Source organism: Protopterus annectens, chromosome 9.part0 (genome assembly GCF_019279795.1).
Source record: "Protopterus annectens isolate FY-2018-M chromosome 9.part0, PAN1.0, whole genome shotgun sequence".
NCBI classification, from domain to species: Eukaryota; Metazoa; Chordata; order Ceratodontiformes; family Protopteridae; genus Protopterus; species Protopterus annectens.
The window spans coordinates 319,088,004-319,114,076 of record NC_056743.1 but is presented as its reverse complement, the minus strand read 5'-3'; the positions used below and the strand labels follow the sequence as shown (position 1 = coordinate 319,114,076).

General features: G+C 43.7%; 1 protein-coding gene across 1 annotated transcript in view; it reads right to left on the bottom strand.

Annotated features, from left to right (window-relative positions):
- The window catches only part of ZZEF1 (zinc finger ZZ-type and EF-hand domain containing 1), a gene marked incomplete in the record, with an annotated part of 3,903,331 nt that overhangs the window by 3,472,505 nt on the left and 404,753 nt on the right, over positions 1–26,073 (bottom strand). The window contains 2 exon segments of the mRNA XM_044082903.1: positions 10,569–10,667; positions 22,362–22,540. Coding sequence (XP_043938838.1) covers positions 10,569–10,667; positions 22,362–22,540 — 278 coding nt within the window.

The window sequence follows — 26,073 nt, the reverse complement described above, 5'->3', positions numbered from 1 at the left end:
GGTGGAGTGTGGTCTAATATTAGCTGGCACACTTTTTCCATGAAAAGAATAACAGAATCTGATGCAGTGTCCAATCCATTTTGAGATAGTTTGTTTGGTGACTGCTTTCCCTTGCACTCCAGCAGCATAGGCTACAAACAGTTGGTCAGACTTCCTGGTGGACTTTGTTCTGTCCAAGTAGTAGCATAGTTGTCTGTGAATGTCTAAAGTATGCAGCAACCTTTCCCCTTTATTTTGAGGATTAGGAAAGAAAGTAGGCAGGTGAATTGCTTGGTTTAGAGACACTCTGGATATCACCTTAGGCATGAATGAAGGATTGGTCCTAAGGGAAACTCTGTCCTGATGAAAGATGATAAAGGGGGGAACTGCCATGAGGGCCTGTATCTCCGAGACTCTTCTTGCTGAAGTGACTGCCAACAGGAAAACCGTTTTCCAAGAGAGAAATTGCATTTCTGAAGATGCTGCTGGTTCAAAAGGAGGAAGAGCTAATTTTTCCAAGACATAATTGAGGTCCCATGCAGGAATTGGTAGCTTCCTTGGAGGTTTGATATTCTTTATGCCTCTTAGAAGCTGTCTTAGCAAAGGATGCGAGAACACAGGTGGATCACAGTTGTAATGTGCTGAGATAGCTGAAGCGTGGATTTTGATGGAAGAGTATGAGAGGCCACTGTGAAACATTTCTGTCAAGTATTCCAATATCTGAGGTATGTTCACCAATGATGCATCCTGGCCATTGTTGACATTCCAGATGGTGAATCTCTTCCATTTGGCCGAATAGGTTTTTCTGGTGAAAGATCTGCGTGCCTCCAGCAAAATTTCCTGAACTTTTTCGGAGAGGGAGTCATGGGTCTGAGTCATGAAACTCTCCAAGCTGTCAGCTTTAGGGTTTGTAGGTTCTGATGAACAGTCTTGTAACTGTGTTGAGTCAGGAGCAGAGGCCATTGAGGCAAGGGCCACGGTTTGGAGTGAGTTATGCTCAATAGTAGTGGATACCAGTGTTGCCTTGGCCAGTCTGGAGCTATCAAGATTCCTCTTGGCTGTTCTGCCTTGATCTTCAGTAACACCTTGGTGAGCAAAGGTAGAGGAGGGAATGCATAAATTGTTAGAGCATTCCAGATGAAGGAAAGAGCATCCGTTCTCCAAGCCAGAGGATGGTGTATCCTTGTGCAGAACCTTTCCAGGTGATGATTGAGATGAGATGCAAAGAGGTCTAGGTCTGGTCTTCCCCATGCAGATGCTATTTGTGAGAAAATGCGTGGGTGTAGCATCCATTCGTGTGGATCCAAGAAATTTCTGCTCAACTTGTCTGCCAGAACATTCTCCTTGCCCGGAACAAACTGGGATTGCAAGTAGATGTTCAGTTTCAGGGACTTTTCCCAAAGAGTCATTGTTAGTCTGCAGAGAGGGTAGGAATGAGTGCCCCCTTGTTTGTTTATGTACCGCATGACAGTGGTGTTGTCTGTTCTTATTAGCAGATGACCTTGTTGAAGAGATTTTCCAAAGGCTTCTATTGCATCTATCACTGCCAACATCTCTTTTTGATTTATGTGCTGATGCATCTCCATGGGAGTCCATTTCCCTTGAATGCATCTGCCGTCCATGTGCGCCCCCCATCCAAGGTCTGAGGCGTCTGTTGTAATAGTTTGACTTGTTGGAGGTTTGTTGAAAAGCATGCCTTTGTTTAAGTGACTTGCTTGAGCCCACCACAAAAATTCCCTTTGCAGGCATGGTATGAGTGGTATTATGTCCTCTAGGTTGTGGCTGTGTTGCGACCACAAGCTTTTTAGGTACCATTGCAGCTTTCTCATGTGTAGTCTTGCCAGATGGATTAGAAGAATGCAAGATGCCATGAACCCCAGGGCCTGCAAGGTCTTCCTTGCGGTCAGGTGGGTTAATTTTGCTAGGCCTCTGAAGTAAGCTGTTAAATGTTCTTGTTTCTCCTCTGTGAGGAAAGCCATTTGTAGCTGTGTGTCCAGTTTTGCTCCTAGAAATATAATCTCTTGGGATGGCAGTAATCTTGATTTTTGAATGTTGACTGTGTATCCCAAAGCTTGCAGCAATTGAATGACGTAATCCAGGTGTCTTATCAAGGTCTGTTTGCTGTCTGCTTGAATTAGGCAGTCGTCCAGGTAAGGGTATATTTGAATCCCCTGGAGTCTGCAATGTGCCACTACTGATGCCAGGCATTTCGTGAATACTCTGGGCACAGTAGATAAGCCAAACGGCAATGCTGAGAATTGATAGTGCTCTGTTCCTGCAAGAAATCTGAGGTTTCTTCTGCAACTGTGTCTGATAGGGTATGCAGGTATGCCTCCTTGAGGTCCAGAGTAACCAGCCAAGACCCCTTGACCAGCATGGGAAGAAGTTGCTGTAATGTCAGCATCTTGAATTTTGGCACCATGAGAAAAGTATTTAGAACGGACAAGTCCAATATAGGCCTCCTTTGTTTTTCTTTTCTTGGAACAAGGAACAGTCTTGAATAAAATCCCTGGCCTTGTTCCTGAGGAGGAACCTTCTCTATTGCTTTTATTTGTAACAGCTTTGAGACTTCTATGAGTGCCTCTGCCCTTTGATTTTGTGGCAGGTTTGGCATGCCTTGTCCTGTTGGTAAGGTATGGAAGTGGAACCTGTAACCTCTGTCTATTATGTCCAAAATCCAATTGTCCTTTGTTATAATGTGCCAGTTTTTTGAGAATAGAGATAATTTTCTGCCTATAGGTGCTTCTCTTTGAGCCTTGGTAGGCGGAGTGAAAGGTAAGTCATTGTGATTGTCCCTGTGGTGCAGGTGTACTACCTGTGCCATTTCTTTGATTTTGTGGTTGCCATTGGCGCCCCCTGTAGGAGCCTCTGTATTGCCCTCTACCTCGTGCACGCCTGTTCTTTCCCCTTTGAAACTTGTCAGAGTCTGGAAAGGACCAATTCTTTGAAGGCCAATTCCGGCTGAACCTTGGGGGCTGAACCTGGAGGAAATCTTTCACTGTTTGAACTGATTTTGCCTTCTCTTCAATAGATTTCAACACATCCTGAGCATTAGCTCCAAAAAGCTTCTGTTTATCCAGAGGTGCATCCAGGAGCTTTACTTTAATATGATCTGGCAGTGGCTGTTCTTTCAACCAAGCACGTCTACGGATAACAGCCCCTGTCATAGCTGCCCTACATGAAGCCTCCAATGCATCATAACCACACTGTAGAAAATGATTACTAACCTGCTGGGTATTATGAATCAAATCCTGCAATGCCTTTCTATCTATAGGCTCAGGAGAGGCTATCTTTTTCTGCAAATCATCCAGTAAAAAATCCTGGTACTGAAACATGAAAAAGGCAGTTAAGAGACTTCATGGCAAGGGTGGAAGAGGTATAGACTTTTTTACCCCATCTCTCCAGGGACCTTGCTTCCCTGTCAGCTGGCAGTGGATTCTTGGCTGAGGAGGTAGCCACTCCTTTGGGGCCCTGTGAAATAGTTTCTAGATCCACAGAGTGGGCCTTAAAGAGATGCTTGTGAGTGTCAGGGACCCTGTAATATCGGTCTGGCTTGACAGGAGCAGGAGGGAGAGAATCAGGGGAAGCACTGGAGTCGGAGAAAACATCATCCAGGACATCCAAAACTGGAGGGATAGCTAAAGGTCTGTGCTGGGGTAACTTAAGGAAGGTACATAGCCTTTTCCTGGAATCAGAAAATTCCTGACCCTGCCACTTAAAATGCTCCCTCATGGAGTGGAGGACTTCACCGAAAGAAAAATCCTCTGGAGGAGAGGCAGAGGGAATAGATTCCTCAGCATCAGAGTCCTCATAGGCCTGGAAGGATTCTTCTTGGGTTTCTGAATGCTCTGAATCCCCAGAGGCTTCATCTGAAGAGAGGTTGTCTGCCTGCTCAGTTCCAGGCCTTTTTTCTGCAGGCGGCTGAGAACCTTTGTCTGGGTGAGGCTGAGACCCCCTAATAAGAGAAATAAGATCTGCAGCCAGAGACATGATTTGTTTGTCAGAAGAAGGGGCCTGAGAAGCAGGCTTGGGATGGGCCTTGGGCTGGCTGGCGGCCTTAGCACGTGCAAAGGCCTTGATTGACATGGATACAGGAGGCCTAGCTGCCCCACGTACAGGGGTAGCTTTGTCCACTGGAATGGTGTCGGCTAGATCCAGAACTTCGGTTTCCGGAGGAAAATCAACAACCGGCACCGGTGTAGCCTCCGAGACCGAGGGATGAGTTAACGCGGTGTCGTCGGCCTGGAGCGGTGGAATTACCGCTTCCGAAGGGACCGAAGCACTGGCGGAGGGCTTAGGCGTTGTATCGGTGGAAGACGCGGGCCGAGGATGTCGGTCCCGGTCCTTTCGTTTTTTGGTAGTTTGTGCTGTCGGTTGTTCCGATGGCATGTTATAAGCGTAAGATTTGCCAAAAAAGTCTTCGGCAAACTCTGCCCGGCGCCTGAGAGTGCGCTTATTAAAGCAAGCACAGGCGGCACAGGCCGAGACGTCATGGTCTGGGCCCAGGCAAGGGAGGCAGTAAGAATGAAAGTCCTTATGAGGTATTTGTTTACCACAAGACAAACAATTATTAACTTTCTCAATTTGTTCTGACATCGGCTGAGGCAAGAAAAAATGTTCCCCAACGGGGTACTTAGCTTTTAGATGACTTCAGGTAACTGAAAACACAGGAGCTGACCGACCGGCACTTGCAAACTGCTTCTGCTTCGGGCACCGCGCGGCAAGAAAGACTGAAGATGGCGTCGGCTGATGCCTTTATACTCCAGCCACTCTGACATCGGGGAGGAGGCGACATCGGCCGACGCCGGACCCAGACTTTGGAATCTGGCCGACTGAAGGGCTGCCTGAGGCAGGACAACCCATATGTCAGGACTGCAGTTGCATTCTTGAAGGACATCTGTGGTGTTATCTGTCCAAATATGAAGTGTTCTTGAATTCAGGTTGTTTTGAAACGCTTTCATGACTAGAAATGCTGCCAGCATGTCTTTCTAGTTTATATGCAATTTCCTTTGCTTTGGGGTCCAGACACCCTGCACCTTCAGGTGTACTAAGTGTACTCCCGAGGATATTTCTGAACTGTCTGAAATGATGAATGTTCTTAGTGTTTCACGGTTGCTGTCCTGACAGTTGGGATTTCCTGCCATGAAGTCCCTAGACCGGCCCAACTACCAGAGAAACTTATTTCGCCTCCAAAGCTGGCAGACACCTCAACTGACACCAGTACACTCGGGTATAAAGGGAGCCAGCCTGCATCATCACTTCAGTATTTTTTCAGCCCCATGAAGGAGGAGCCCAGAGTGAACAGCAACAGTGGATACACTCGAACATCTACATTTACAGCAAGTGTACACAACTGTACTTTTTGTCCATCTCTGACGGAGAAAAGTTTGCCCCTGGGTTCTGCAGGATGGTACCTTTCCACCAAACAAGCTCCTTTTTTAAACCAGGGAAAAGAGGCAACAAGGCTTCCAGTGGTTGAGAATGTTGCTCCTAAGTGGGGTTTTTTTTGGGTATACATGCATTTGCACGAACAGCCGATGCTCGAACATGTCCAATGCAGAACCCCAGGGCTGCGGAATGTCGAAGCCGCAGATGTCGAACCCAAGATTACCAAATGCTAGCCAGGCTACTATACCCCCCTCTCGACCCATGGTAGCACTTGTGGCGGCAGTTGTGCGATCGGAAGTTTCGAATTCGACATTGCGTGCGACATTATGAGCATTTGCGCGTACGAGATTCGACATTTCGGTTCAAACTTCCGACGGATCAACCATCGGTCATGCGACCAAATGCATGTAAACCGTTTTTTTTTTAGGAACTATTGGAGACTTCTCATGTTTAGTTTTGCAAGGGTGATCATTAAGATGCAGTATGCTATAAATCACGAGGTCTTAAGGTGTTCTAAGTCAGACCATCTCTGCAAGGGAAGTAGGCTGTGCAGACAGTTTGTTAGAAATGAAACTTTGTCTTGGGATAAGAAGGTCTTTTGTTGTACTGAGGAAAGAAGGCCTTTTGTTGTACTGACTATCAGTGCGCCCAGAAAGAAACTGGCAGTGAGGCCTTTCTTCTGAAAGCAGTCCATGGTGTCTTGCAGGATGGATTTTCCCTGGTTGATACAGTAATCCACGCAAGGGTAAATGTGCACCCTAAGGTTCTGCAATGGCCAATAACCACAGTTAGACATTTGGTGAAGACTCTGGGAGCAGCTGATAAGCCATGTGGTAAAGCACAGAAATAGTAGTATAATAATGCTGCCACAAACCAAAGACATCTACCATGCTCCGTTGCAACAGGTATGTGAAGGCAGACATTCTTCAGGTCTAAGGTAACCATACAGACTCTGAAAGATCAATGGTAATAGTTTTGAAAGGGTTTAACATTTTGAATTTGGGAATGTGTAGAAGCTTGTTTAACTTCGACAAGTCTAATGTTGGTCTCCAGATGCCTTCCTTTCTTGGGACCAGAAAGATCCCAGACTACAACAGTTTTGATTTTATTTCCCTTTTTGTCCAATTTCTCAAACTTTTTATGTAGGGAGGTGGGGGGGAGGGCAAATAAGAAATCCTTATCCAGTGGGGCATCCAGGAGTTCAGCCTTTACTTGATCTAAGAGTGGCAGAGTCCTCAGTCAGACATGTCTATGAGTGACGGAATCCATAGCAGCTGCACTACATAATGCATCCAATGTACCATAAACACATTTTAGTGAATGCATGGATACCTATAGTGCTGATTTAGTTCTCTCTTATATGTCTCACCATAGGGTCTAGTCTATAATGATTCTGCCTTAGTAATGATTTGTTCCTGAAAGGACTCTTATTTTAACATATGAAAATGGCAGTTAAGGTCTTTTTGCTAAATCTAACAATCTACTTTCCTTGTCATTAGGCACCCTTACTGGATTAAGTAGACACTATTGAGAGATCTGCTACTGGGTGTTTGTAGATGTGCTTGTGGGTGTCAAGCCACTGTATAAAAACAATCTGGCTTTCTAAGGGCAGATGGCAGAGTCAGGATGCAGAAAGATGCCATTAAACACATCTAGAACTACATGAATCAAGGGAATAGCTTTTGGTTTGGGAGACAGCAGGATTGGTAGTCTGTAATGAGTTTCAGCATGAGAAAATTCTTTGCTCTCCTAAATAAATGCCTCTTCCATCATGTGTAAGGTATCCCCCCAAAGGTTAAATTCTCAGGAGGAAGATGCAAAAGGCAGAGTGTCATCTGAATCACAGTCACGGAAAGATTGGGGAGGGGGGCTTGTTCAGCATACAACTCTTCCTCATCTTTGTATTCTGAGGAATCAGATTCCCCTGAAGAGAAACATCCTCCACCTTTTACTTGAAGTTTCAGAGGCAGACACCTGCTACTGGCTGGGCTCCCTGGACTTTATAAAAGCCAAGAATTCCTGGGCTATTTTAAGCCCAGTCCTGTGCCTCAACTTGGGCTGAAGCAGCTGAAGACTGGGTCATAGGCGAGGGCAATCAAATCGGTCTCTTTGGTTTAGAAGTCCAAAACTTTGAAACAAGGCCTCAGCACATAGTCAGATGAGTCAGAATTCCATCCAGTTCCCTGAAGTTTGTTCATGCACAACTGCTGAAGAAGTACAGCTCTGTAAAGAACACTCGAATGTCAGAAGCTAAAGCTTGAAGAGCAGCATCAGACCCAACCGACGTCAGTGTTGAGGTAGTCATAAGCAAATGACCTGCTGCCATGCCGGCCTCCCAATGGATCATGCCAGAAGGCTTAGGCCTAGTGGTCATTGGACAAAAGGATTGCAAAGACAGCTCGCCCGAATTGTTGGCCGACCTGACTGCAGATGCCCAAGATTCACCTTTGTCCGCAAAATCCTTTCCCTTCATTTTGTTATCTTTGCATTTCTTAGGTAAGAAGTCGGCAGATCAGTGAGAAGATATAGAAAGAGCTGGGTTTGAGGACTTTCGCCCTATGATTAAGGATTTTACAGCGAAACCTTGCATAATCTTGACAACTAGAAATATTGCGCTGAGGCCCCAAACAAAACAGAAAAAAAGAATATAAAACTTTGTACGGGATTTACTTCCCATACTTGAAACAGTTAGCAATGTGTTAAGCATTAATTAGAAGAAATTTTCCACAACAGTATATCAGAAAACAGGTTGGAGGAAACACTGGTGAAAACGAGCCAACCGACAGACTGGGAAGGTTCAATAAAATGGAATAGCGCACTGGACTGCATAATTAGAAAGAAATGAAGATTGTGTTGAAAGACATTCCTCTTATACCCTGACATCCAGACATCTGTCCTCGGATGTCTGTCAGCTAGGGATGATGTAAAGCCTCTGGGAATTGGGCCAATCATGGGCTTCTGTATGACAAGAAGATCCAAGAACCAGTACTGCAACACTGACTACTAAGGACATCATGTGGAGTCACTCTTGGCTATGGAACAGTGGATTAACTCTCGAGACTCTAAACAGATATAAAAGGACATGTGACATTTGTCAATACTGTCTGTACATATGTTCTGGACCTGGCAAAGGCAACCATGTGCCCTAGAAATGTTCAGAGAAAAGTGCTGTAACAGTACAAGGTGCTAATGCTACTGCTGCATGCTGCTCAGTCCATGTATTTTGTCTGCATTTTAGATACCAAATCAAAAATGGTGGACACAGGACTCCATCAAGAGCGTGTCCCATCTACCCTCGTTTTTTGTGATGTTCATGGAAAGAATATCCAACTAGAATCAAACACTGTATAGCATCAGGTCTTCTTTTCAGATGATGATGTCTTCACTGCCTCAAATGATTAATCTCTAGTCTCTAAGAGAGCAATCTGCTGTTAAATGTGAAGCGGATAAAATGACAATCGGCCCACCAAACTGAAATACCCATTTCTCTCCTGAAAGAGTGTAGACCGTTTTCTGTAGGTGAGAAGGGAGTAGCTACTTCAAGTAAAGAAATTTAGATACGCTAGGGGCTTCTTCTTCTTCTTTAGTGCAACTGGGAACCTGACCAGAAAATGGGTACATTGTGGTAGCCTGACCAGAAAATGGGCACATGGTGGTAGTACTATATGCCCTGTACTGGACTGTGGAGAAAACAGAACTGAAACATTTGACAAAACTCTCAATTTATCATTCAATGACCCATTCTCAGCTATGGTCACGAGCTTAGGTACTGCAAAGATAAATTTGCAGACACAAGTAGCAGAAATAAGGTTCATCTGCAGTGTAGCTAGGTGTACTTTCCATTATACTATAAAGGGCTTAGCAAACCGGGAGGGTTCCCTGATCTTCTGTCTTAAAAGTCATCAGATAAGGTGATTTGAGCACCTTGGAAAAATTATTTCTGGCTACCTCCTATATGCAAAGGCTGTGAAGTCTGAGGTGAACCAGGAACTGCTCACTAACAGGAGGATCAAAGCTAGACCATTCAGAGAAATTATTTCTCTCATTTTGTCTGAAGAGACACAGGGATCCCAAAAGGTAAGCCAGAGAATGTTGCTACTGACAGGGAACTTTGGTCTACCTACTAAGTTTGCCACCACTGTGACCCCTCATGATGAAAAACACTTTAGAAAACTCATATACAGCTTTAATTTTTAGCACAAATAAATAAAAGCAAGAACACATTACTACAAAAGCACATATTAGAAAAAAACAAACAAAAGGAATTTATTTCAGAAAAGGAACATCCTGAGTGCAGGGCTTGCACTGACAGTGAGATGCTGGTGCATAACTATCAAGTCCACAGAAAGAATTTCAGCTGCTTACAATGAACTGTACATACACATGGGCGACAAAAATGCAGAAAGATGAATAGGCAGTCAAGAAGGAAAAAAGAAGAATGATTCAGAAGACTGACCACTCATGGACCATGTAAAGCAGACTGACCATGTAGCCCTGTTAAGTAAACCTACCTTTACAATCACTGCAAATAATTCTCAAAGTGTTATCTTCACGAAATCCACTTCTGCTCCTTACTCCCTTATTCTCCTCCTTGCATTTGATTCAGTCATCTATGTCCTCTTTGCCCCTACCAGCCCTCCACATAACACATCAGAACACACACAACATATTCAGCTTTCATATACTGTTAAAGTACCCACTCACTTAAGTGTAATCATTTTACTTGCAACTTCACATTCAAATAATGCACCTTCACATTCCAGTAATGCAAAATGATAGTTATCACATACAGAGATGATGATCTCAAAGTAAAATGAATACTATGACATTCCCATACTAAAATGTGAAAACAGTGCATGTTTTAACAACTCTTTAAGGACATTAGACAATTATATTTTTTCTCTTACCGCGACTGATCATATTCTGTAAAAGAGCAGCTTATTCAGATACTACCAAGTTTTTGTGTGTGATAAATGATTATTAGCATTATGACATCATCTGACTGTACTGCTTCACTTTATAGGAAGTAATTTTACAATTACCTCCATTAAGACATATCCAAAAAGAGGCTTCATTTATATACACACAGGTAAGCAAGTTGTACCAAATGTTAAACAAGACCTTCTGTAAATAATTAAAGTATAATGTTAAATCAGAATATGTCAGTGTTTCAAAAAGCTGATTCTCAGTTAAGCTCCTACCATCTCCTGTGCCAGGATCCAACAATAAATTTTCTGGGCCAGACTTCTCTTCTTTTCCTTTCACATCGCATGCTTGCAGTGTCAAATTAAGGGCTTTACCTGTGAAGAAACAGAAAAAATACAAATAACCACTCACACAAAACTAAGGCAGTCACCATCTGATTTACCAAAAAATGCTTAGTGGCCCACAATAGCAAATGACAGCAGCTTAATGCCCTAAAAAGGGCCGACTGCATCTTAGACTCCAAGGACAAAACTAGTATTATAATGGTTTACAACAATTTTCCTTTGTTAATAATCAATATTCATCTTGTATCAAAATAAAGGGTGGTTACAAGCTGTCAAGAAATTAAGTATAAACCTGCACTAAATTTGTCAGGGCTCCAGAAAGAAATAATCATATACACAGCTAGCCAAAACTTTTCAACTTTGCTTCAAAAACACTATACCTGCAGATCATAACTACAGCAGAATTCACATTCTTCATAAGACAATGTTTTCTGAAGCATGCATGCAATGCTCCTTTAGGCAGTGGAGTGGCATACCCTTTGTCTTTAGGATATGAGACAAGTTACACATTTATGAATGGAGTAACATTTAAAAAAGAGCAGTCGAAGTACTACGTTCAATGGCATGTCAGAAGAGGAGTTTAACTTGTTTATATTCTTCACATATTAGTTTAAATAAACTCAAGGGCACATGTTTAACTGGTAGACTCATGGTGACATTGACAAGTCAAAAACATGGGTTCTGGTGACAGAAACATACAACCATCAAAAAAAGAAAAGTACGTAGCCAAAAAAAAAAAAAACTGCCATTATGGCAAATAATTTCAGAATAAATGATCCACATGATCCAGCGTAAACCAGTCATGCTCAGCTACACCCTCACACAACCATGTCATTTACTCCTAGACTGCTGCACCTCAAAGTAATGGGAACCACATACTTTGTGTGTATAGACATATATACAAACATATACAAACACATACACACGCGCACACAAGACTAAATAATGTTTTTTTATTCACACACACGTCGTATAATTTACACCTTCAGCCTCACTTTTCTGAGATCACAACCCTGGAAATTTCCAAAGAAACACCTTACAGCACAGTGGAGGTACCTATGCAATGTATGACAAAACTACAAGGGATTAGTGAACTGACCTGGGAAAGCGAAAGTATTGTTGGCCTTTCCAGTAACACCAATACTGATAACAGAGAGAACCTCTCACTGCAAAGTAGGGAGAGGCCAACTTTGTTTCCTCCAGGATAATGGAATAAGACAGCAATGCCTGAATAAACACCAAATGTCATCTTCTGGAAATGTGCAGTAAGGGTGACGTAAATAGTTAATTTCCATTTCCATACAACACCAATGAAAATATCTAAGACAAGCTCATCCATAAGCAGATACTCCCCTCCATCCTGGAACGGTCATGCAAAATTAAACAAACCAAAAGTTGTGACTTCTATGTAGTGCGCAGCTTCGCAGAAAAGGGCTAAATGACAGTATGAATACCAATGCAAATGCAGCTGAGTTACCAATTAATCTGTAGCTCTGGGTCAAGATCTAGGAATCTCAAAGGAGGAGTAAGGCTACCATGCCTCTTTAATGGACAAAAAAGAAAATCCAGAAACCTAAACAGTGCAGTGCAGGTCAACAAGGGTTCCACACTAATAGTACAGCAGCTAAAACTATGCATGCTTCACGATTCCAGGTATCAATTTGGTGAACCTCACAAAAGTTACTGAAGCATACTTCTGTCCATAAAAGACCAAAGCAACTACACTGAGGCTTCATACATGGCAACCTACAGCAGAGGACAAAAAGTACAACTGCACGAGTGACAACACTTGTGGCTTCTGTAGCAAAAGGCCTGGCTACCACAGCTTTCTAACCTCTTTTATCTTGGCTGGGCAGCCCTCCCACTGTTCAGAAATTGGCTTCCATTCCCTGCTCTTTATAAAGTCTATGAATCAACTGATCTGAATTCCTTTTTCCTTTAGTCCAGTCAAGCTGAAATCTCAGTTGTCTATATGCATTCTAGGGTACTCAATGCCCCTTCCTTTTGCTCTGTGAAGTTGGCTAGAGCACAGGTATATCAACAATGTGACTTCGAGAATATTCTGCAACTCTGGGCATACAAGTGGTAATGCTGCAGTTACCCTGTCCTTGTAGATGATGAGAAAGGGTTGTTTGCACAAGAAATCTTGCAGTTTTGATATTCTTATGACAGAAAATATAACTAAAAATGCAGTTTTCCAGGTCAAATAATTGAGAGGTGGATCAGCAGCTGTCTCAAAAGATGGTAAAGTTAACTTGTCTAACACAGACATCCCATGACAGACAGATTTCATGGAAAGGCTTCAGATGTTAAATCACCTTAAATAATTAATTTAATAGGGATGGGGAATAATGGTGGATCACAAGGTAGGCAAGCTGTGATTCCAGACATGTAATTTCAAAGAGGTACAAAAAATCTGCTCTGTAAACACAGGTATCCAAGGATATTGGACACTAAAGTCTGGTTAGGGTCCAGACATTCTCTCCCCGGCACACAAGTGAGAATCTTTAGCATTTTTGTAGGTTTACAGTTTCCAAGCCTTTCTTAAGATAGAAATCGCATCCTCAGTAGAACAGAGATGGAACATTCAAACTGGCAGCTCTGGGATGACACTTGGATCTAGGTCAAGAAGTTCACACACAGAGGCAGTAAAACAGGCTCTGTCCTTACTGTGCTCAGTAGGAGGAAGAAACACTGCATTTTTGGTCTGTCCTCAATTTTTTTTAAACTGTCTAAGCTGTCGGTTTTCTGGGGAAGTAAAAAGTCCATTTCTGACACACTTCTTGGACTAAATCCAGAAATACATCCCTGTTCAATGGGCATTTGCAAGGATCAGCCTTTGTTCTGCTCAAGTGGTCTGGCAGAATGTTTGCTTGAGGAAGGATGCAAGACGCCCTGAGGGTCATGTCTAACTCCTGAGACTAGTCTACATAAGAGACAGGAGTGAGATCCCGTCTGTTCACTGATGAATCAACATCACTGTAGTGGTGAACATGGTTGTCAAAGCTGTTGGACGAATTTTACAGCCAAAATTACTGCTGTTACCTCTGACACTGACATGCTGCTTCCACTGAGTTTTGCAAGAAGTCCCTTGGACTACCAATTTGTCTGACTGAGCCACCCAAGCTTCATCCAAGTCTGGGTCTAGCATTAACGGAATCTCCTGGTCCAGGTTTACCTGTTAGAACCATTTTGTGAGCCTTCTTGATACAGTGCAGTAGGGGGATGTGGCACTTTATGAAGTGAGCATGCTGGCATCATCTATTCCATAAAGTACAACTACAGTTTGCTCAAATGGAGTCTTGCCAGGGGGACATTAAGAATTGAGGATGCCATGGACTCTAGTGTTCTGAGGAACTCTCTTGCAGAAATCTGACTCTGCTGTGCTATGGAGATGAAACATGAAATGAGGAATAACACCTTCTGTGGAATGGAATGTCCTGTGGTGTTTAGTATTTGTAAGAACTTCCAGAAACAGAACTTGCATAGATGGTATTAACTGGGATTTTGGCAGGTTCGTACAGAGTCCTAGACTCTGGTAGCAGGCTAGGGTAAACTACACAGCTGTCAATCTCCAATGGGGATGGAGCCTGAATCAGAAAGTTATTTATTTAGGGGCAAATATGAAGGCCCTTGGTTTTGTGACAGTCACTTACTAGATCTATGCACCTTGTATAGAAGACAACTCAAGAGGCATGGTAGTAAATTAGTAGTGAGCACCCTCTAACTTGAATCTGAAGCACAGCCTGTATTGTCCTGGGTATAGGTATTTGGATGAAGGCACATATCAGTCTTTCAGTTCTAGGGTAAACAAAGGCTTGAGTGAAAAGGAGACGCTGAACAATCTCTAATGTTAGTATTCTTAAAGCTTGCACTTTTAGAGTCTTGTTTACCTTTGATAAGTCTAGGTCAAGAGCCTCAAAAGGCCATCTTTCCTCAGAACTAGAAAGACAAGAAGAACTTAGTATCTTCACACTGTTCTGTTACTTCTACCCCCCCCCCCACACACACACTCTGCTATTTCAGAAGTCCACTCATACAGATTTGATCAGAGGTCTTCATTCTCTTCTGACTTGGGAAATACCTGAGAATCTTAAGTCTTGTTATGAACTGGAGTTTGTATCCTTTACCCAAGATTCTTACAACCCAAGTATAAAGAGAGATACTCCTACCACGGTGCAAGTCCCAGACAAGTTCCTACACTTTTTGTGGGAATGGGTAGTGAAGGTGGGCTTGGGAAGGATGTGGGTTGGTGTTTGAGAGACAGTAGGAGGAAAAAGCTCTGTTGGGTCATATCAGATTCTTTTGTGAGGTCTTGGCACTGAAGGCCCCAGGATTTCTCTTTTGGTCAGCCTTCCTTTTTTTGGTAACTCTCTCTTCTTCCCATTCAGCTGCTTGCTTCTGTCTTGTCTTTGGGGGAAGAGTGAATTCTTAGTTGGGTAGTTCCTTCTGTATCTGTCAGTGGAGGGAGACAGCCATTTTCCCCTTTTCCTCAAGCTTCTTAAAACACCTGTTCAACAGACATTCTAAAAAGCGACTCTTTCTAACAGAGTACTGTGAGCTGTGCTGCAGGTGGGTCCTCAGCAAGACATAGCTCTTAAATAAGCTCGTCATGGTCACCCCACATGGTGCATCCACTGCACTACAGCCAAACTTGACAGAGTACTTACTAACTTGGGAGATGAGGATACATAAATCTAGCAGTTTCCCCCTCATATTATTGTCTCCAATCTCTTTAGTCTTGTTCTTCAGCTGGGACTTTACAGCATGTGCTTTTCTGTACAGAGCCCTGAAGGGTAAGAACAAGAAGTTATGTACTCACCATAACATTCGATGTATGTAGTCCATCTCGCCTCACATTCTTACCCGTGGGTTTGAAGCCGATCCTCGGCTCCGACTCGGCCATACTCTAGCTCGAAGTCTTTCAATTGGCTGGGCTAAGAAGGTATCCCATGCTGCACTGCTCCCTTTCCCCAGATCTGGTTTGCTGCGAGCTAATCATTCACTCCTCCACATACAACATAGAGAGAAGGAAGAACATACTAACGAGAAAGGAATTTGAAACCATACCTAACCCCTAGGTCCTCCAGGATGGGGGAAGGAGGGGGGGTAAGTAAGAATGTGAGGCGAGATGGACTACATACATCGAACATTATGGTGAGTACATAACTTCTTGATGTTATGTAGCCCAATCTTGCCTACATTCTTACCTGTGGGGCAGCTTCCCCAGCACCTGAATCCTGGGAGACTCAGTGGAAAATACTCCTGAGCACTGTGGAACCAAAGGAAGATCTGCCTCTGGACACCAAATCTAACTTGTAGTGAGTGACAAAGGTGTGAGGAGATGCCCATGTAGCCGCAGCACAAATATCATCCATACACAACCTGGCCTGAAAGGCTGTAGATGTAGACACAGATCGGGTAGAATGAGCCTTTACTCGAAATGGTAAATCCCTGCCACCTGAAGCATAAATGAATGAAATCCAACTGGAAATCCATCTAGACAAGGTGACTTTGGAAACAGGAGACCCAATCCTGTTTTCTGAAAATGAGACAAACAACTGATGCGATTTTCTGAGATCCTTCGTTCTATGTAAATAGAATCTTAATTGTCTGTGCAAATCCAGCTGATGAAATCTAAATTTTGCCTTGTTCGAGAACTCTGGAAAGAATACAGGTAGTTCAATGGATTGGTTTAGATTACTAACGGAAGCCACTTTTGGTAGAAAGGACGGGTTTGGTCTGAGAGAAACCCTGCCCTTGTGAAAAATCAAGTAAGGTGGTCTAACTGATAAGGCTTGAAGCTCCGAGACACGTCTGGCTGAAGTGATGGCTACTAAAAAGATGGTCTTCCAAGTCAAATATTTTAAATCACAAGTGGCTGCAGGCTCAATGGGGGGTGAAGTGAGACATCGTTGAACAAAATTTAAGTCCCAAGGCATAACTGGTTCAAAAACTGGAGGACGAAGCAGCATAGTGCCCTTCAGGAATGCCTTACAAAGTCTATGTGCCATGAGACTAGGCTCATCAGCGACGTGAAAAGTGGAAATAGCCGCCAACTGGACCTTAACAGTTGCAGACGCTGATCCTTGGTTGAAAAGCATGGAGAGGAACTCCAGGACTGACTAAATTGGAGCTGTATAAGGATCAATTTGTCTTGCATGCTCCCAAATGGAAAATCTCTTCCATTTGCTGGAATAGATTTTTCTGGTGGAAGGCTTATGGGAGGAAGACAGAATATGAACCACTACCGGCAAAAAATGATGAAGCCTGACTAATGATGGAAGTGGAGGAGCCCGGCTGTCAACCGGAGGGTCTGACGAGAGGGATGGAGCTGCCCTGACATATAAGTCAGCAAATCTGGTTGAGGGTCCAGAATCCAGGGGGTGTCCACTAGGTAAGGATGGAGAAAGGGGAACCAAATTTGACGATGGCAGTTTGCAGCAATCAGAATAATTTTGCTTCCCAAAGATTGCGCTTTCTGAATAACCTTTGTCGGCAGAGGAAGAGGAGGGAAGGCATACAGTAGACCGGAGGGCCAATCGTGAACTACAGCGTCCCTGGGTGACTCCCCCTGAGGGGGGATAAGGGTGAAGTAGCTGCTGCATTTGGTATTGAGAGGGCTGGCAAATAGGTTGCAGCAAGGCTGACCCCACCTGCGGAAAATCTGCTCCGCAACCCGATTGTTCAGGGACCACTCGTGAGGCATCAGAACAGCTCTGCTCAACCTGTCGGCAATCACACTGGACTTCCCCGGAATGTGCGTTGCTACAAGAAAACGTTGGGAAGCCACTGCCCACTGCCACACTCGCATGGCCTCTCTGCAAAGGGGGTAAGTCTTGGTTCCTCCCTATTTGTTTAGATACCATACCACCGACATATTGTCTGTGTGGATCGCAATTGTCCCGAGAGGAAGAAAGCTCTGAAGTGCTTGCAACGCTAGTAGCACTGCTCTCATCTCCAGGATATTGATATGCAGATGCATCTCATGTTCCTGCCACGTGCCTTGGACTGTCCTACCTAGATAATGCCCCCCCCCCAATCTGGGAGGTGTCCGTGGTCACTGTGGCAACCGGAGGGGACGGAACAAAGGGTTTTCCCACATTGAGGTTGCTGGTGTGAAGCCACCAGTGCAGATCCTGCTTGCACCTGTCTGTGATTATTATGAGACGAGGAAGATGTTGCAAAGACCACTGGGCGAAGAGTAGCCACTGAAGGAACCTCATGTGTAGCCTCGGCAAAGGAACCAGCATAATTGTAGCAGCCATCATCCCCAACAATCTGAGGCTCAATCTTGCCTTCACTCTTCTCAAAGAGAATAGCGCGTACACCTGCTGTTGTAAAATTTGAATCCATTCTAGTGGTAAAAACGCCCTCATGAGCACGGTGTCTAACTCGGCGCCTATAAAGGTGACACTCTGCGAAAGGAATCACGGTCTCCCTGGTTATGCGGGCCTCCTCTGCACCTAGAGCGGCATCTACCAGAATTACCGCCCCCTCCCCTGCCTCTGGAGGGGGACTCACCTTGTGCGTCATGAAAAAACCTCTGCGATTTTTTGAACCACATCTTCCCACCCCTCTGGGTCTTGGGATAAGGCCTAGAGGGTAGGGAAAAATGGACTCCTACAGCAGACAGAGTTTTTCCCTCTTGCTCGCACCTAGTGAGTGTCCTTCACCTTGGTTCCGAATAAGGAGGAACCATCAAACGGGCTGTTGGTGAATGTAGACTTGAAGGCCTCCACGAAATTACAAAGGCGCATCCAAGAGTGTCTCCTAAGAGCAACTCCCGAACTTGCTGCCCTACCCGCTCCTTCGGCTGTGTAAGAGATCAGCCTCATGGAGGAGTTAGCAATAGAGTTGAGGGTAGACATCTGAGCATTGACCTTCTGACCACCGCATCAGAAACATTACCCTGTACAGTATTTCCAAGCTCTTTCAGGAGATCTCTTTGGAGCTGTGTAAAATGAGATAAGTAATTCAGTGACCGCAGAGTAAAGGCCGCTGAAGAAAACATACGCTTCCCGTACCGGTCCATGGTCCTAGACTCCTTGTTAGGAGGATGGACGGTAGACAAAGTCTCAGCCAGTTCCTTCTTGGTGGCCGCTGCCACCACCATGGCATCGACAGGAACTCCCTTGGATAGAAACTCTTTGTCAGAGGGGGCAGACAAGAATTTGTTGGGTCTCCTGGGGACTGGTTCCACAGAGTCAGGGGTTTCCCACACCCTTCGACAAACCAGATCCAAAAGCTCGAAGGGTGGAGAAACCCAGGAGGCGGAGGGCTGAGCCCCAAAGGCCTTCAGGAACACCGACTCCTCCTCGGAGGGAGCTTTGGAGGGCCAGTCACCCCTCTGCTTCAAAATTTCCAGGATGTCATAGAAAGAGACATCCTCAGACGATGACTTGGGGGACCCCTCCGATTCCTCGAGGCTGGGGTCTGACATGAGGGACTCATTTTGGGAATCAATGTGCTTCCTCTTGCACGTTCTTTTTCTGGGCGGCTCCTCAAACAAAAACACTGAGGGGCCCTCAGAAATATGGGGGCCACTCATGGGGGTATCCTGAGGCCTTGGGTCTCTGCTGTGGAAAGATAGAGGGCGATCAGAGACCTGCACCAGAGCTGGAGGGGACAGAGTGTCAGTGCCAAATGATGTCGCTGAGGACCTGGCCAGTGCGCTCTGCGTGGCCTCGAAAGCTGGTCCCCCCGGCTCTGAAGATTGACCAGCCGTGGAAGACCTCGGAGCAGAAGGGACAAGGTCCAAAGCTGAAGCAGGGGTCAGGCTTCCCCGCGGCAAAGCACCGAGGGGGAGGCTAGAAGCCGAAAAGCAACCAGAGGCCTCCCCTCTGGTCCGACCGAGGAACCATGAGTCCTGGGACCCCGTGGATGGAGCCGACGGGGTTGGAGCTGAAGCCGGAGCCGATAAGCCAGGATGGGTCATCGAAGCTGACCTAGGGACATCAGACGGAGCCGACCACTCCGGCTCCAAAAACTGAGATTTGATCGGAGGAAGTATCGACGCTGGTTAGGTGACAGGCTCCGGAGCCGACTGGGCTGGAGCCGAAAACAATTTTGCCAGTAATGGTGACTGGAGCAGTCTCTGCACCCCTCTATCTACATCCACATCTGAAAGAGTCCTGGAGGACCTAGAAGATAAGGAAGGAGATCTAGACCTCCTCTCCGAAGGAGACCTATGAGGAGGAGAGACCAGCCTAAAATTTGGAGACTGGCTCTGAACTAGCACCTCCGCAATCGGCTCTGAGGGACTTGGAGCCGAAGCAGATTCAGTCAATACAGTGGAGCAGAGGATGCCACAGTAGATTTCACTACTTTCTCCGGAGGCTCCAAGGATACAGATGGAGCCAAAGAACGCTTTTTAGCCTTAGAAGTTTTACTCTTCAAGGGAGAGGACTTGAAGCTAGAAGCCCTTCCCAAATCCTCCTCGAAGGAGGGTTTCAAAAGTCCTTTCAAAATTAGTTTGTTCTTCCTCTCCTGAAGAACACGTGGGCTAAATGCATGGCAAAATGTACAAGATTCCTGGAGGTGAATAGCCCCCAGACAATAAACGCAAACAGAGTGTCCATCAGTGATAGACATCTTCTAACCACATTTAGTACATTTCTTAAAGCCCGAGGGCTTATGCTTGTAACCTTAGACATAATGAGAGAAAACACCCACCGTTAATAACGATCAGCCGTTAATATATAAAGCATGGGAACTAAGCAAAACCAACAGACAATTACAAAATACCTCTAACTTAATCGGTCTCAACAGGAACACAAAGAAAGGACTAGGTCCTCTAACTTAAACGGTCCTAGCCCGAGGGATAGATTCCTTTTAACACTAACAAGCAACACAGAAGAAGGAGCGGACTAGGTCCTCTAAACGAAATGGGCCTAGCCCGTAGGGGAAACAGTTGGCGGGACACCACAAAGGACAATACCAGAAAAAAAATTACATTAAATATTAGACCAGTACACACACACAACACACAGCTATGAAAATAGCTTTTTTTGAAGCAAAATACGGTCGATAAACACAAAAGTGATACTTAGCCACAGCCAAGAGCGAGACCACGTCTAAGCTATACGAGCGGCAAATGAGATCTGGGGAAAGGGAGCAGTACAGCATGGAATACCTTCTTAGCCCAGCCAATTGAAAGACTTCAAGCTAGAGTATGGCCGAGTCAGAGCCGAGGTTCGGCTCCAAACCCACGGGTAAGAATGTAGGCGAGATTGGACTACATAACATCAGAGGACTAGAACTTCTTCCAAAACCAGTCAAATACTTTCCTTTCTCTGTCATTGGGAAGGGGATTCCTGGTTGGACCAATGTTCTAGACGATGGTCACTGCTGATGCGACGCCTAAACCCCATCTGCAAAAATTTGGGGAAAATGGGTTATGGATGGGTGGATCTTTAGCACTGTGTGCCATTTTGTATTAGTGCTAAAGATATCAAGTAAATTTAGTAATCTGTCACACCTGTTCCAGTAGCAAATATATGGACTTGGATCATTACACTTGAATGATATAACCACCACAAGTTGAGTCCTGTACATTAACCTACCTCCAAATATGACATGAATCACACATCTCAATGGAGCGGCAATAAAACATAAAAGGTGTGTACTACTGCAGTAACAAAAAACAATCAGTAAAACGTCTTTCTTAGTGATACATTACATTAGAATTCAAACTCACAGAAGGGTTCCCAATGGCAGTAAGTGCACATCAGGATTCAGCTAGCAGTCCATTGTTGTTCATGCTGGTAATGGAACACATCAGCAAAAAAGACAGAAGGGACAAATTAACACAGCTGCTCTAAGCAGACAAAGCAGAAAGCTGACTGGGAGATTCAGCAAATGACAGGAGACTGGAATGCACAACTGCAGACACACAGGATGAACCTGAAGAGAGACAAGGCAGTGGTCATTATAGAAAATCGAGACAGAAGGGAAAATAGTGGAATGGGTTAACAGATTCAAGTACTTGGTGGTTGTCATTGTGGAGAATGGAAATCTGAATGAGGAAGTCAAAGTTAGAATCAAAGGTGCTAAAGCCAACTGGCAGAAAGTGACGGGGGTAGTGTGCAACAGAAGAACATCAAAGCAGCACAAAATTAAATGTCTACAAAATAGTGGTGTCACCAGTGCTTCTGTATGGCACAGAAGCATAGGCAGTGAAAGGAGAACAGCTGTGAAAGCTTGAAATGGTGAAGGTAAAGTGCTTGAGATGATTAGCAAGATAAACACTGAAGGATACAAAAAGAAATAAGGATATCGGAGAAGAAGCACAAATAGCCAAAGTTACAGAGAAAGTCAAGTAATAAATATTACACTGGTTAAGTCACATCAACTTGAAAGCAGAACACTACTTGTTTAAGCAGATTTGGGAGAAACAGGAAGACCATAAGAGGAGACAAAGACATCCATCTAAAAGATACATGGACTACATTACAGAAGACTGGTAAGAGTTGGGAATGACGATGAAATAAAGCAAAATACTGGCTCTGAAAATGAGACAGCTGGTGTCTACTGATACAACACCCCAGACTCCATGTAAAAATGGGGAAAAAGTTGGATGATGATTATGATGGTGAGCAAAGAAAGACTTCAACAAATATCATTACTTTAGCAATTCATTATAATGCACTTGAGTAATGGCTAGCACACAAATAAGTGAATACATGATGCACATCATTCTGGGGAAAAAAATAATCTACATACCATATTTAAAAAGAAGGTTTTGTCGAACAGTCTCCATAGACTTGATCAATGAAAATGCCTTGTACTCAGTGTCCAGGTGATCAAAGATGATGGAAAGGGAACTTAATATTTTGGCAACACTGCCTCTAGCCAGAGCAAAAGCCAGCAAAGTTAGTTCAACGTCAGGAATAACACAGCAACTGAAAGGAAAAGAAAGAACCAGTTCACATCTTCTCAGCTGACATTTAAAAAAAAAAGTGACCACACAGCATTTTTTTTTTAATCTGATCATCAGACATACCCAAAGACATGTCAGAATTTTCAATCCTGGTTTAGACTACATAGACTCAAGTACTTACTATGTATGCAGTCTATGAAACCATTAAACAGTATAATCCAATTTCCAATTGCCCTAAAGAAACACTTGTGATCAAACAGTAGGCAAATAAAGTCTAAAGAAATCAAACACTGTACCACAGGAAGTAGCTCGTTAACAGCTCATAGCCTTAATTCTCTGGGCTAATTGCTAAATGTTAAAACATGAATGGTGAGCAGTTGAACTCAGGTGAGGCAAGCATGCATTAAAAAAAAAAAAAAAAAAACAGAATACTAGAAGATGAAATAAGGTACATGGGTGTATGACAACTTCCAACACTGCAGACAAAGCTAGAAAACTTCAATAGGTCATTTTATTACTTTAGACACAGTCTTCAGATCATCATTTTCTGTTTAGCCAGTACTCCTACATGTGATTAATGTCCCTGTTCTAGCAATCTTTTCCCCTGACCAACAGCCCTTCCAGTTAAAGTCACCACAATATCTACAACATGATTCACTCAGCTCCTTGAACAATGTTCCGCTAGCTTCCAACCAAGACGGATCTCTATGCCAAACCACCTCCTATTTCAACGGCACACATATAAGGCTAGAATGCTCTACTTTATAACTTGGCTTCCTCTGGAAAGAACCTTTATCAAAACGCAGCACATATTTCCCACAAAAGTTCTCATAAAAGTAAAGGACGTGAAAAGGACACCACTATGTGGTGGGAAGGTTTGGTATAATGGTCAAGATCGTCACCTCTTAGACAGAAGGTACAGGGTTTCATTCTGACCTTAGGTTACGAGCAAGGCTTAAAATAGTCCTTCAGGACAATAAGGCTAGTATCCACCCAGAAATCTATGTGCTGTACACAGTCCTGCACACCCGAATGATACATGCCAATGTCTGAAAAGCTCAACAGTAACCAGTTATGAACTACTCCTCATAATACAGCATAAAGTAATGAAAATAAAGCAAACACCACATCTTTTGGAAGGAAGGGCAGCCATCCTTCCAGGCATTCAATCCTTCCAGCTCTGCTGTTTTTATAAAGATTTAGGCTTAATCCTAAACCCAAGTGACCAGTGCCACAGACAGAGGCACTGTCACTGCATAAGCACCTTTATATTCTCTTTCTCCTTTTCTGTTCACATACTTACAACCTGGCAACACTAAACTAAGATAATTGCTGAAATAAAAAACAGGCAGAGTCTGAAAGGCAAAGTACCTCTAAAACCGATGTCCTCAATGGGGAAAAAAAAAAACATGAAATGAACAGATTTATTCACAACACGCAGCATACTTTTATTAAAAAAAAAAAAAAAAAAAAAAAAAAAGAATTTATGTCAAACAACTTATAAAATAAGAAATGCGGCACAAAAATTCTCAAATTTCAATTCTTCATTTAATTTTCATTTTATTGTTGTACCCGTTTGTATATTTTTGCCAATACGATCAAAATTTAAAAAAATGAAAAGAAAACAAGTAAAGCATGCTCAAACACTAAGGCTATGTCATACCTGATCTGCAAATGCTTCAGCTAAAAGGTAATAATTATGCCTAAGCTACAAATGCAGATTCCTGAATTTCATATTTTACTCCGGCTGCGGTAGCATTGTCGCCTCACAGTTAGACGTTGCCCGTTCGATTCTCAGTTAGAGCGTCTTCTGTGTGATGACATGCATGAATGGGCGTTCCTTTGTTGAAGGTTGTGCGTTAGGCCCGGCAAGCCAGTACGTAAAAATCTACTGCCAATCATTAGCGGATGAGAGTTCCGCTGTGGCAACCCCTAACCGGGAAAAGCCGAAAGACACAAGACTCCGGCTTCAACCAGCATTTTGAAATTATACACAGCTTAGCTACAAACACCACATTCATTACCATGGTTGGAACATGTATTCATTTCTCTTTCTTCATAGCATCCTCGTATTCACTGTAACCCACCACTACCTCAAATGGAAGTCAATTCTGCTTCACTTCTGCAACATATACATTCCCATGCCACACACTGGTACTGCACTGCAAGTCGAAAGGTGTGCAGCTGCTTAAGTTAAGTTTCCACACCTCAAAGCAAACCATGCTAGCGGTTATGCTTTGCTGTTTCTACTGCAAAGACATACAAATGGTTGGTTTGACTTATTATATTCTAAAAGTCAGTATCAGACATTCAATGCCTTTGGAACACCCTTCAACGCGAAAAGAACTTGCACAATACAGGGTCAGTGTTTGGCTTTAAGTAGAGCTAAAAATGAATGACACTGGGAAACGCTCATCTCATAGCTCTCCAAAGAGCATGTGAATTATTCTCTAGTCCAAGAAGAAAGGGAACATACACTCCCCTATTGACTGCTTAACAAGATACCACAGTAAACTGGTACAGACATTCAAAAACCTACATCAACCAAGAAACATACAGTGGCGACAGTGACAACAGATTTTTTTTTTGTGGCGGGGTTGCCTTCAAAGCAACAGAGCAGATGGGTAGTCACAGTGGCATCTTATCTGTATCACTATGGCATTAACAAGGCATGATAACACATAAACACAGGAAGGAAAAGAAGGCATTGGCATCTTCAAATGTCAACAAGTCCTGTTAAGGCAACAGGGATCGTGGATGACAGCTGGGGAAAGGGAGCACCAAGTCTTGCCTTGACAGTGTAGCTCACACAAGAAAATGCACTGGTAAATGTAACACAATCAATCTGTTAAACGGCATAATACCTACATCACCCATTTACCTATCACCACTTGAGAACCCAAGGCTCTATCCTTGGCACACTCAATACATTTACAAATGATCTTTTTAGTGCTGTAAAACATGCTTCTCTTGTTCAATATGCTGACGATTCCACATTAATCTGTTCTGCATCCTCTGCTCAAACTACAAGAAATAATTCAACAATCTTTCTCCATAGTAGAATCTTGGTTAATTAACACTCCGCTCCAAACAAAACTAAACTAATTATTCTCACCTAAACAAAATCTCAAACAAAACTCAGTTCATTATCATCTCCCCCAACAACACTAAGATTAATCTCCCAAACCAAAATAACTGTGAGTCATCAAAGATGAACACTTTACATTTGGCAAGCACTTTCAAAACATCATTAAAAACACCAAGAAATAGCTCTGCTATACAGAGCTAAATCATTCCTCACTGACAGCTGTAGAAAAGCTACTGCTTCTGTATACTTCCTGCCAAGTCTCCTGTACACATCTCCTACCCTTAAAAGCTTACATGCCACCCACATAAAAAAAGAACAATGCTAAGACAAAATAGCTATATTTGCACCTAATATACCAAACAAATCCCATCACTGCCCAGCACTGAAACATCTCAAATGGTTAGTACTACCCTATTACAGGTTCACAGACAAGTGCTAGGCTAGCTGCTCTTCCAGGCCATTTTAAG